The 13,795-nt window shown below is 37.8% G+C and overlaps 1 protein-coding gene across 1 annotated transcript in view; it reads left to right on the top strand.

Moving 5' to 3' along the window:
• Positions 1–13,795, top strand: part of rngtt (RNA guanylyltransferase and 5'-phosphatase) — a 99,434-nt gene that overhangs the window by 55,503 nt on the left and 30,136 nt on the right. The window contains exon 12 of the mRNA XM_024291584.1: positions 11,648–11,716. Within this exon, the coding sequence (XP_024147352.1) occupies positions 11,648–11,716 (69 nt within the window). The remainder of the gene's footprint in view (positions 1–11,647; positions 11,717–13,795) is intronic.

The following is a 13,795-nucleotide window of genomic DNA, read 5'->3' as shown; positions in this document are numbered from 1 at the left end:
GTTTGTTTGTTTGTTTGTGAACACCGAATAACTCTTTCTTTGTTGAAAATAAAGCAAGGAGCAGAAGGCGGTGCCTCAGAGATCGAGTTGCTTTACTTCCGGGTATTAAAACGGTCCACAAAAATGACTCGTATTTCATCAATAATTCGTTTTTTAGTGTTCTAAAGGTAATATATGATCATATATATGGAATTGTTTACTCTGAAAGGCTTGAGAAGATCACGGTATGGCCCCTTTAAAGGTGGAAACGAGCTGTTGGTGCCCCAGGCAAAAATGGAAAAACTTGTGCAGTAAACGCAAGTTCCCAGCAGAAAATATCGTCAGAGATTACTCTGTTAGCATGTTGAGCAAAAATATTCATGAGCATACAGGCATGCTGGAGGTAACAGGCCATAGCGAACACTTATGCACCACGCTACGGGAAGTACTCTACAAAGCCTATAAGTGTGGGCTTCTTACTGGCTCTTTGTGTGCATCCTGTCTGTTAAAAATTATAAAATGAAATAGAACTCAGTTTGTGTGGGTGTCTTACAAACATTAATGTAGCCCGTTCACACCTCGTGCAGCATTTGGGTGCTATCATGAAGGGACCAGTACTCGCACCTTACCAATTACTAGAGGGCGGCATAAGGACACCTTACAACAGGATTACCCAGATGTCATGAGCGCTTTCACCATCCAATAGCCTCGTTTTTGCTACTGTCCAGTCACTGAACGTGCAACAATGGTACATCCCATTTTTATGTTGTACCTTGGGGTGGCTGTACGAGCCTCAAGGGAACAACTGCAAGACGCACCTGCACTTCCATTACAATGTAACCTCTCTTCTCTACAATCCCCACGGGCCTGGAAAATCCAAAAGCCTGCTGCACCCATCTAGATGAACTCTGCCTATGACTAAGGCTTTACATATTCACACTTTAGTGAAAGAATGGCTGTCCCTAAATAATCTTACCTAGATTGTTTAAAGAGACTCTTCAACAAGACCGTTTTCCATTTTTGGCAAGTATTGCTTCGTTTCTATTGAATAGTACGGTATGATCCAATTCAGTATTTTGAGCTTTCCTATCTAAAGTGAACCAGTAAAGCCGGACTGAACTGTACCATTTTTGGGCCTCCATTGGTTGTTGCTCCAGAGAAAAATAGAATTAACTGGTTAGGGCAGAGCCACTGTTGAAACCTATGGATTGGCGGAAAGTCATTAAGACAAGAGAAAGCGACTGTATTCCTTTTTGTTGCCTGCAATCTTCTCTTAAACAGCATCACATGGTTTGTATATACACAGTATCAAATCCAAGTGGAAGAAATGAGCTGCTGGATGACCATTGTTGTTGTTGATAACTTCACCGCATGGTCCAACTTTGAGTGGACACACTTAGAATATTTGGACCCTTCTGAAACGGCCCAGACTGTACTGTACCGTAACATAGTACTCAGTGGAACAAGACTTTTATGTACAATATCATTTTTCTTTTCACAAACTTTTATCTATTCTTGGACAGCTATTCAATTGAAGTTATATAACCTTTTTTATATATATAAATATACCCTGCGACATCACCAAAAGATCTCCTTTTTTGTTGTTCTGAAGATGTTGAAATTCTCTAGTATTAACTTAGTTTGACTCCTGACCAGTCATTGATTTCCAACCCTGCACACACTCTGATGTGAGTCTTCATTTAATAGGAGGCAAACTGCATACCAGCTTCAGAGACCGACTCATTTTATGGTTCAGAGAGGCCTTAAGCAATTGTCTAAAGAAATACCAACCCAACCATTCTAACTTTGATTCAGCACCTTCACTTTAATTTCCTAAAAGCAACGTGAATGAGCGTGCTGCTGCAGAACCTCGTAAGTGAAATAAATAAAATATTGCGTTTCTTTGTTAATGAAATTCACCTGCAAGTCTCTAAAACATCTATATAAAACTGCATTGCAGTAAATGTTGCCATTCAACATATATTGGAATGAGATTTGTGACACATTTACACACATCTGCTTATTTTTTAGATATTGGGGAGACACCACAGCATCCTAATATGTATACTTACATAGTTTCCCAATATGCATTTTTTTGACAAGGATTAAGGACTTTTATGATTAGCTTGGTCGCGTTTATTATGGAAAGTCAATTAACTTGGCAGTGATGGATGATTTAAGATGCAATTATCTGATTTAACCTGATATTTCTGTAAAGGTATTCTTTTGTATCACAATCATTTTTTACTAAACCACCAGTTCAATACAGCTTATACAATAAATTATAGTTAACCACAGTTGAAATTGGTCATTCACGACGAAAGGTTAATTTCTAAGCTATCATTTATATTGAAATAAGTCTTGTGGCAGTAAAAGTGCAGTGGTGTAGATTAGGAGCAGCTAAAAATTACAGTCTAGCCAGGATATTAACAAATTAAAAATTAATTTGTCTTACAGCAGGCTGCAGGCTATGAGCTAGTGTGGGCAAAAAATAGTATCTCATCTAAGTTAGTCCATCTCTAGCATGAGACAACAATGATAATTTCTCAGTTCGACAGAATGTTAAATAGTGGAAATTGGTTACCCTCTCATGATAACTCAAACTCAGCCATTGATGTATCAACAGTTAAGATACAAGAGTTAGTACAAATCCCAATGAAGCCATCCAACGTATGCCCCATTAGCTATTCTCTCTCTTTGGCATCATGTGTCTTGTTACAGGACTAATGATCCTTTCTACTGATTGGTGTCTCACTTTTATTACTTTCCATTAAGGCAACAGAGGGGGTGGTATTTTGAGCGGACATGTAGTCATTGTACATGCTGTACACTGACTACATGTTTTCCCATCATATTGATGTTCTTCCATGTGAAGATAACATGCAACATATACAACAAATGTGAGTTGTGAGTACTAATCTATTATTTTAATCCTTATTCACAAGAAATTAGGAAATAAAGCCATCAAAGTGCAGTTTGTATTGGCATGCAAAAGGTGTCCTACGTGGAGTATCACATTTTCGCCCCATGTATGTGGCATTTGTACGCAGTCAGTTAAGCGCCAGTACTTGGACTTTACTGATGACTAGAATATGGTGTAAGGACACCGTACCACAGCATCACCCATACGTCATAAATGCGTGCAACTTGCATTAGCCTTATCAATACTTCTCATTACCTTTACCACAACAACTTGTGCTCCCTATGAGATGAAACCACTCCTCTCTACGACCCGCCACAAGCCCAGACAATCCAAAAACCTGCAGCATTTGTCACAGGTCCATGTGTCTGAGGCTCAACTATGTCATTTTTGACAACTGTTTTAATATTTATTGTAAACCTATGGCACCTATAGCCTCGTTTCCACTGAGCAGTCTGATACGGGAGTAGTAGTAGAGCACAGACCAGTTGATTCTGGTGAGCCTTTCCACTCGGTAAGCGGTTTGTTTTCACACCACATGGGTTACGTAGACCGCTACCGTGTCATTGCATCATTGTAGTGCGACGACTAGAAAAGCAACAGCAATAGAGGTCATCCAGCAACTTATCTTTTTCTTGCTTTACATTTTGTACATTGTGTATAACAGGAATTTAATGCTGTTTGAAAGAAGATTGTGGGTAGCTAAGATGAATACCGCTGTAAAGAGGAAAACGGAATTGCAAGCTTAGCGCTATACTGGTTTTTCCTAATGTTTTAATCACTTCCTGCCAATGAGCGGATGTCAACAGCGACCCCGCCCCAACCGTCCTGTTCTAGTTTTTCTATGGACCTACAACAGATGGGGTCCTTCAAGAGGTACGGGTCTAATGGGTCAATTTAACAGTGGAAACGCTCAAAATACCGGATTGAACAGAAAAATCTTTCCTTGATATTATATGTTCATCATGGAAACATGGTGTAAAGGACAAAGCCTGAAGGATATATTCTTCTCCTTTACACTTCTCAAAATACTGTTTTGAAGAGGCATTTAAAAAAAAATTCTAAATATCCATATTGGTAATCCTGGTGTTGAAATATGTATATCCTACCATCTACTAATGTTTGTGCATGGAGACATACAAGATTCCATCTTGAAGAAATAAGGCTATTAAGATACACTAAGCTAGAAGAAATGGAGGTGAGACTGTTTGTGTTTAGGATGAGTTATTTATGACTTCTAATGCTCTGATAGTTATTCTATCAGTGACAGAGTCTGCTTGTCATGTTTTCCCCCAAACATTTGTTAGTCCATTTTTGATCTGGAATTTTCAATGGCATCCAGTTCTCTTACTGAACCAGGTTCAGCAATGTTCCTCCTTTCTAAAGAGGTTTACCATAAACATGGGTTCTCTATCTCCCATCGCTATGCACTCCAAGGAACTTCCTTACTGTAGGAGGATGTGTGAGTGGAAGTCATCTCTCCATCCAGGGTTCATTGTGCTCATCGAGGATGGTGGGTGGGTGTGCTAAGATGGCAAGAGAACTGAAATGGAACTCCCAGATCTCACCGCCTACATGCCGCTCCCTCACAAAGGAGTCATTTTCTTTCTAGTCTGGCTATCTGCCTTCTCCATGTCACCATGGTTGTCAAGCTTTGTGTGATCTGCTATGACTCATTTATCATTCTAGAGAGCACTGGTGTTGTGCTGCTTTCCTCACAGATACAGAAAGCAGTGGGGATTTTCCTGCAGCTCTTTGCTTAATGCATTTTGCTCTCTTCTAAGTAGAGTCTAATGACTTCATTTTATGCTGAGCAACAGAACAGTTTGTGGAAGTGTGAAAATGATCCGATGGTTAAACTGATGCAGAAAGGGCCATATGTCATGTTTGTGTGTGTGTGCCTGTGCATGAAGCGTCCTACAGAATGTCACAGATGACTAAAAATCACACCATTTCCATCCCAATTCAATCAGCGCGGCTCGTATCAACAGAAGACTCATTGATGCAACATCTGCAAATATTTGCAAATGTTTAAAACTTGTAGAGGCTGTTGTGCATTTCAAATTGTCCTGCCTCTCTCTATGCTTTTCATTTCTAGTTAGTGCTGCCAGAAACGTTGATTTTAATAGTCGACTAATCACAAATTATTTTTTTTCGATTAGTTGACTAATCAGGTCATGTGCAAGCTGGGTGTAAAGCACAAATCTTAACCATCATTACCTTTAAACTAACTCAAAACTAGATATATAGCATTATCTGGGATAATGCTAGTGTGAATCCTGTAAGCTGAATTTGACCACTGAGGATGCTAGTGCTGATAGCTGAAACTACTGAAGCTGACAGCCAGCTAAAATATAAGCTGAATGCCAAATTAGCCTAAAAAAACGTAGGTTAGCCAAAAAAGTCAGCATGTAGCTGAGATATTAGCTAAACTCCAAAAACAGCCTAAAAACTGCAAAAAGACTAAATTAGCCAAAACAGCTAGCATGCACTTGAAATAGTAGCTAAACTAAATTAGCCTAAAAAAGAACAGAAAAATGTTGTAAGTAGAATTTGGCAGCTGAAGATGCTAGAGACGATAGCAGAAGATCCTGATATTGATAGCTAAAAACGCTGAAGCTGATAGCCAGCCTAAAAAATAAAAAAAAAGCCTAAGTTAGCCAAAACATTTAGCTTGTAGCTGAAATATAAGCTAAGCTCCGAAAACAGCCTAAAAACTGCAAACAGCCTAAATTAGCCAGAACAGCTAGCATGCAGTTGAAATATTAGCTACACTCTAAATTAGCCTAAACAAACGGGAAAATTTTGTAAGCAGAATTTGGCAGCTGAAGATGCTAGAGACGATAGTAGAAGATGCTGAAGCTGATACCTGAAAACGCTTAAGCTGATAGCCAGCCTAAAAAATAAAAAAAGCTTAAGTTAGCCAAAGCATTTAGCATGTACCTGAAACATTAACTAAGCTCGTAAAACTGCCTAGAAACTGCAAAAAGCCTAAATTAGCCTAAGCAGTTAGCATGTAGCAGAAATATTTGCTAAACTCAAAATCAACCTAAAAACCTTTAATACGTTCCAAAATAGTCCAAAAAGCTAGCATAGTGCCATTAAAACTTTAAACTTTACTACACTCTGACTGCATATAATATAAAGTAACGACTAATTCAATTTCGTCCATTAGTCGACTAATCGTGACAGCCCTTGTGTGTGTCACAGATGACTAAAATTCACACCATTCCCATCCCAATTCAATCAACGGTGCTCGTTGTATCAACAGAAGACTCATTGATGCAACATCTGCAAATATTTGCAAATGTTTAAAACTTGCAGAGGCTGTTGTGAATTTCAGATTGTCCTGCCTCTCTCTATGCTTTTCATTTCTAGTACAAACGCTATTACACTGTGTTGCAGAAGTTAGAGGAACAGGAATTGGCTCAGTTGCTTCTTTACACAACTCTGATATCTCACCTGAAAATGTTAACATTTTGCTTTTATATAAATATATATATAATTTTGACCTGGGTAAAACTCACTGTCTCTATCATGTCATATTAGATGTATTATGCAATAGTCTCTTCAAAGATTGTCAGCACAAACCTGCGATATCTCATGCTGTGTTATCTTACTGAGTCAAAAGCATTTCTCACAAGATACGTCTGTATTACACTCTGATAGTACCACTGAGTGAAATATAATTTCCAGTCTTGATTTAGAGGTGTTATGTTATTGAATTCTTTAGATTTTATGTTTTGAAATGTAATCACACTCTTTGATACATTGTGAAAGTGTGTTGAAAATATAAATATCAAGTTTATCAGAATTTAAAATCATTGCTTTCTGTATTTAAAATTCACTTCATCTGCAGGCAGCTTCAGGGGTATAAAAACATGCATAAATGAGTTCACTTTTGCATCAGTCAGCCTCAGAACGAACTAATTTGAATGTTCCACTTGTGTTGTCAAACTGTCTCAGCCCCTACGCCGTAGACCAGAGACCTGCGGAGATTGCAGCAGGACGCCGCATGCGTCCTTTAGCACCTCTGGGTGTTGTGTTCATGGGACATCATGTTTATCAACCGCGTTAGGATTTTGGGATTTGAGAAGCAGGGTCTAAGCCTTGGGCACTTTGTGTTCCGTGAACCATGACTGGGCAGTTTACAGGGTTGTGGTGAAGATTATTGTCTCATGGAGGAGATTGTTGCCACAGGCAATTACAACAAGCGTGTGTTTTATTTTTTTGGTTGTTTTCTGCTGCCAGGTTTAGCTGGGTGTACATGTCTATTTATGTGAATGCCTGAAGCTAAGGTACTGGTGGAGTAAAAACTATGCTGCAACATGCTTGATGCTGTTTGTTTTCACTGTGTTGGTTTATGGTAATTTTCAGCAAATCTAAAAAAGACATTTTCTGCTTGTTTGCAGATTCCCTCAAATAAACACGCGCCCTGCTCTCTATTATTTTCCTCTCTCATCCCGTTTTAGTTACTAGTATTAGCACTCCATTACTTGCTTCTTTTTTCATTCCAGCAGAAGCACAAAAGTCATATTTCACTGGAAAGTTCTCTGTGCACGATAGTTATTACTTTCCCGAGAAGCCAGAACGCATTTCTTTCTGCTTAATTTAATTTTATGGCTTTGATAATGACACCTGATATCCACTTTAATGCACTAATGCATTCTACATCTTTTTTTTATTGACCAAGGCCATTTCCTCCTTGCCTACATAAGCTTAGCCTCTGAACGTATAGGAGTGCTCAGATAAGTCTTTACTGCTGCACATTCTTTAAAAAAAAAAGTTTAAAAAGGACTCAATTCAGTTCAGGGTTTTTCGAATATGACATTTTATTGAAATATTTAGTATCTTTAACGTTTTAATTTTATAAGTAAGAAAATAAATCTCTAATTTTGTGCTGCATAATCAGCTGTTAAGACATCACTGACCAGTGTTTTCTAAAATCTTTAACCCTCTAACATTGCATTGGAGATGTTGCCGCCACCAAGTAATGCTACGTTCACAAATCCCAAAATGCCAACACGCAGCGATCTAAATGGAATTTTTTCAGCAAATTCGGCACTTTGTCGTAAGTGGTGGCGGAAAAATAATAATTTTAAGATGCATCAATTGTGAATCGTTTATGAAGTTTAAATAATGGATAATCTAAAAATGTATATGGTATAAAGTAAAAGTAACAGGGAAACTGGCATTTTTGATGGGCACACAAACATGGCTGACCTTCTAGATCTCATCAACCGACTGGCCCCGCCCCCAACTTTGCTAAAACCGACAGTTTGAGAGCATTTTGGCTTTCATCGTGTCGAAGGTCAGTTGGATAAAAGTCGCATGGTGTGTAAGTTATGTCGCACCCAAAGTAAATATGTAGGGAACATTTGCAAAATCACAATGCGCCACTAGCTAGACACTATTTATTGGTTTGACGTTAGTTAAGAGCGTATTATTAAAGCTGTTCGGATGATAAAATAATGCATAATCTTATTTTACGTTAAGTTCAGGGAACATATTTCCCCTTTTATGCTGTGAAAGATTTTTGACTATGAAGTAAAATATTTTTCATGTCAGAATTTGTATGTTTTAAACAAGTTAACTGATTCTGTCTTTACTTAAAAATGAACTTTGGTGGAGAAAAGTAATTGGTCTAGTGTCTTTTAGTAAGGAGAAACATTTCTAAAAAAAAATAAAATGCAGATCTGGGATGTATTGGTGATTGTATCATAATCAAATTGTTTTATAATCTAATCGTTGCCTCCTGAATCTGAATTGAATTGTGAGGTGCCTCAAGATTCCCACCTCTAGTAACATTGGAGATAACTAGGGCTGTCAGATTTGTCGCGTTAAAAACGCGTTAATCTGACGTGTGCTTGACGCCGACAATTTTTTTGACGCATTAATCGCGGATTTTTCTCATACGTGCCTTTCCGCCTTTCCACACCGCGTGCGGGCGTCCCCCCTTTAACTCACCGGCTGCTCTCACTAGAACACAGGCGGGTCTCCAACCACCGAGCTGCGAGCTAAAACCGGCCGGCGCTAGGACCTGGAGAGCTCCTGCACCCTAACTCGGCTACGGTTCGCGTCCATTACCACGTCTGGTGGTACCGGCTCGCGTCCGGCGCCGCGTCCCGAGTGCTGCGGACCCCCGACGTCCCGAACTCCCGAATTCATCCGTGAGCTCCGCTGGACACGTCGCTGCATCGAGCTGCAGCCAGAGAACGCGGCTGCAGTAACAGACTGTCAAACTATCCACAGAGTATCCCGCTTTTCTCAGTCTTTAAGGTTTTAAAAAACAAAAGTTCATTGGAAATGATAAATCTCTATTTCATTTATTACTGTAGTTCAGCAGAGGAGGAAAAGATTTGGTCCTGACAAAAAATGAACATGAAAGTGTTATGGAAATGTTATTTTTGATGTTTTTTATTTTATTTTACTGAACGTTGATTGAAGTTTTGAATTTAAAATGCCCTTCACTTGCACTTGGGCTTTTGTTAGGCATTTTATGTTACAGCCTTTTATTGTTAAGAAAGTTTATCTCAATACAATGTTACAAAATAAAGTATTTCTGAGGAAAACTATAAATTTTGTCATTCTTGTTTTCATAATTAATGTAGAACTGCTAAATTCCATGAAGCACACATTTTTTTTCCTTGAAAAAAGGCCACATATGAATTTGCGATTAATCGCGAGTTAACTCTGGAAATTCGATTAATCGCGATTAAAAAAAATTAATCGCCTGACAGCTCTAGAGATAACATGAGTAAGGCTATGGCCACAGATCCCAAAAGGCTAATGCCTGGCGACATAGTCAGAAGTTTTTCACCGAATTAGGCAGGTAGCCGCACGGCGGCAATTGTAATTAGTAGGTGGCAGGTGGCTGTACGGAGGTTTTAAGTAAAAGTTAAAATTTCACGGTGACCAGAAGATGTTTCTCTAAAAGTTGACATTGGTCAGTGGCTGCCCGGGCGCATTTTGGTATAACTGGCTGTCACATTAGTGGCTGGCTGATTAGACAATATATAAATATTTCCGGATTGCTCCTCTTCATATCAAGTGCCACCGGCTGCCTAATTTCTGCCTATTTTCATGACCACATTAACGATTAAAATAAAAAGAACTGGTCGACAACGGGACATCTTGAAGAATCTGCTGATACCAGTTTTTAACCTACATGAATTTTTTGATTCTGACGCAGAGAAAAGCTGTTTTTTATATCAACTTTGCACTGATATACACATTACAAATCTGAAGTAGCACATTGGTGCAAAACGGATTTTCTCCACATCAAAATCAGAAGAATTACGTTCATTGCATAAACAGTTGACGAGTTATGGTAGTCGAAAACATGTAAGTCGAAGGAAAGTTAAACCGGCTCTTTTAAAAATGTGAATGAAAACGCAGAGCTTTAACCTTCCAGTTTTAAGATGACTGACTTTTCCTCCTATGGTTCCTCCTGTGTTTTGAAACTATGACTCATATACAAGCTTTGGAAAATCTTTATGTCAATTACCATTGCTGTGCTCTTTATGGGTAAAAACACCTGTGCGTTGAAGATCTTAACAGATAACATTGGTAGCCAAAATGAAAAGCTAATGAATTGAAAGCTTTTTGTCGAGCTGCATGAATTTTCAGGAAATTTTTCTACCTTTTTCGCATTTGTCCATTATATAAAAACACTCAACCCACTTTTATGACTTATCCGCATACGTACAGTTCTTAACTCCTATTTCCTCTCCATCCTTATTCCTATGATTCAGTTGCATGCATTATAATTATAGAAATTCAACCCCTACCAATGGACAACTTAAACATTTGAAAAAAATCTCAAATCTTCACTTGTGTTTTCATATAACCAGCAGCTGAACAAACTAAACAAGTCATTGGACAAAAGAGGGGGAAGGATTCCAAATCTTACTGTGGCTAAATTATCTTTTGTTTTTTTGTAGACTGCGCACTGTGAATATTAAGCATCCCTGATGCGGTTTGTTCATTGTTGGCTTTTGCTGCACTGCAGACAAAAAAAAAAAAAAAAACACCCTGGAGAAAACTATTTTTCCCCGCATTTTGCTTATCAGAGCCTGTGGAGCACTTGTTTTGACTTTAAGGTTTATTGCATAGTAAATGCTCCCAGAGCCCGTGCTGTTAATCAAAGTTAAATAACTGAAATCTAGAAAGGAATGTTCTGGTAACTTGTGTTGTTCCAAAAGTTTTTAAAGGTTTCTCCATATTTTTTACTAATGTTCTTTATCGAGCTTTGATCAAAAATCTTTAAGTGCTTTTAGATTTAACAAAAGGTACTTTTTCCTTCTACGTTTGTTCTCCTATGTCCTTTTGGCCTCTTTTCTCAAGTATTTTGCAGCTTTTTTCTTTCCTCTGGCTCAGCTGAAGTGGTTGGTTTGAGTGGAAGAGATGAAATCTGCACTTTTTAGTCATCAGGATGGAACTCTGTGATTTGATGCTATTCTCGTCTTGAGTCGTCTCCTGTCAGGGGTACAGATTTTGATCACTCGCCATTGTTTCTTATGTGATAAGGGCTCTGTTTCAAAGCTAGACGTATTCAAATCAAAGAATCAGACGTGGATAAAACCTCAGGGTTTTAGGATTGAACGCTTCCCATTGTACTTTCTAGAGCTGTTGAAAAGCTTCGTGGCTTCAGTTGAAACTTATGAATAAAAGATTTTGAAGTGTTTCCACCTGTCTTGTCATTTATCAGGGTTGCTTGACTGAAGCTATGTCCTATTTCTCTTTCAGCTCTTGGAAGGCAGCTTTACATCCCAGGTCAGCCATGAAGTCGATGGGCTTATCTTCCAGCCATGTGGGGTAAGCCTTCATCTGGATTTGACAGCTAGTCGTTTGTCAGATCCATGGCTTTATTGCCACTTGTTTATGTCACAACGCTGCATCGTGTTTTTTTACATTCGTCTGAAACAGCTTGTCACCACCAGTGCGCATTTGTCACTTTATGTCCCACTCTTGCCCTCTTTTCATTGTAAAGGAAGCCTGTCACCAGCCTCTGCTTAAATTCACACTTTCTCTATGAGCTGCTGCACATGAAATGAGTTGATTTAAAAAAAACACAAATGAAAGATTGTACACCTTAAAAAATGTACACCTTTTTTTTTATTATTTTATTCTTTCGATCCACTCAATTTAATTTTATTCAGTCCAATTTTGAGTTTGCACATTTATACACATTTGATTAGAATTACATTACAAATCTATTCATGGTTTGAATATTTTTATATTAGTCTGATACAGTTGATACTGTAAAATTTATGGTAAAATTATATTTGGATTGTTGATAGCATACAGTTACATAGATTCTCAAACAGAGAAGCTCCAACAGTTGTTCTGCCTCTCCTGGAGGGCCTTTCAGTTTGGCCACTAGGTGGCAATCATGCTATAGCATTGCACTTTATTCCAGAAGAAGAAGAAATTATGTGTTTAAAAAACTGAGGCTGGGTTGATAAAATTGATTAATGGACTTAAATCTATTTAGGCTTAACATTTCAATAAACGATTCATAAAAATATAAATCGATTTAAAACATAAAGCTAAAGTCCGCTAGCTTGATACTAAAGTATAATGGAATTTCCTATAGGACGGCTAATGCTAACGCTCGGTAGACCTAAACATACATTGCTGACTAAATTGACATCTTTATACTCACAGACGTGAATTGTCCATACTCTCTTGGGAAATATTACTTCAAAGTAACAATTTGTGGTCTAAAACATCGCTTTTTCCTCATACTTTCTTCTTCTGGAATAAGGTGAAATACTATAGTGCTAGCGCTACCTGGTGGCCAAACTGAAACGCCCTCCAGGAGAAGCAGAACAATGTTTACAATGTTAAAGATCTGAACATTTTTGTTTGAACTTCTCCTTTTGAGAATCCATGTAACACTGTATGATATTAACAATCTCATTATTTCACTGATACATTTTACAATATGTGAACTGTATCAGATTAATATAAATACATTCAAAACATAGAGTAGATTGTTAATCATTTCTAAACAATTGTGTATAAATGTGTAAACTCAAAATTGAATTGAAGAATTGAAAGAATTGAAAAAAATCTGAACTGTTGGGATTCAGGCTTTTGTGAATTGAATCGAATCGTTTCTGATAATTATAATTGATACCCAGCCCTACAAAAACTGTGTTTTAGACCACAAAAGGTTACTTTAAAAATATTTCCTTAAGAGTTTGGAAAATGAATACCTGTCAGAATATAAAGATGTTAATTTAGTCAACAATGTATGTTTCGTTCGACTGAGCGTTAGCATTAGCGATCCTATGGGAAATCCCATTAAACGTTAGCATTAATTTAGCGGACTAGCATAGTGACTTAAATCGATCTCTACATTTATGGATTGAATATTGATCTATTAAGCTTCGATCAAATCTGATTGATTAATCGATTTTATCATACCAGCCCTAATAAAATCCCCATTTAGACTTCAAAATAAAAGCATGGCTTGTTAAAATTGATTTCTTCAACATGGAACCTTTTAGTTTTTCTCTTTGTTTTCTGTTTTAAAAGCTCCACACATCACTTTTGTTGCAAAGTAAATGGAAAAAATATCAGTATAATACAGTTTATAACAGAAAGTCATCTGGTCAGGCTTTTATTTTTAAAGTTGATTCGAGTAATTTACATAATACAGTTTGTATGTTCTTCTCTGCCTTGTTCTGTCTCAGGTAGGAAAACTAATTATCGTTAAGTATCATTCATGATGGCGCCATCAGGTTGCAGCAGTCCCCAAGAGCTTTGGGCAAAGTCAGTTGCTTTTATGTCCACCACAACCTAATTATTCACATCTACTGTTCCAAGCCGACACCTCTCATGGCTCTTTAACTAATGTGACTTTGTCCCAATTAGTAGCAGAAATTA

The sequence above is a fragment of the Oryzias melastigma genome, linkage group LG24 (genome assembly GCF_002922805.2).
Source record: "Oryzias melastigma strain HK-1 linkage group LG24, ASM292280v2, whole genome shotgun sequence".
Taxonomy (NCBI): Eukaryota; Metazoa; Chordata; class Actinopteri; order Beloniformes; family Adrianichthyidae; genus Oryzias; species Oryzias melastigma.
Note: the sequence above shows the minus strand (reverse complement) of the source record. Positions and strands in the feature narration are given on the sequence as shown.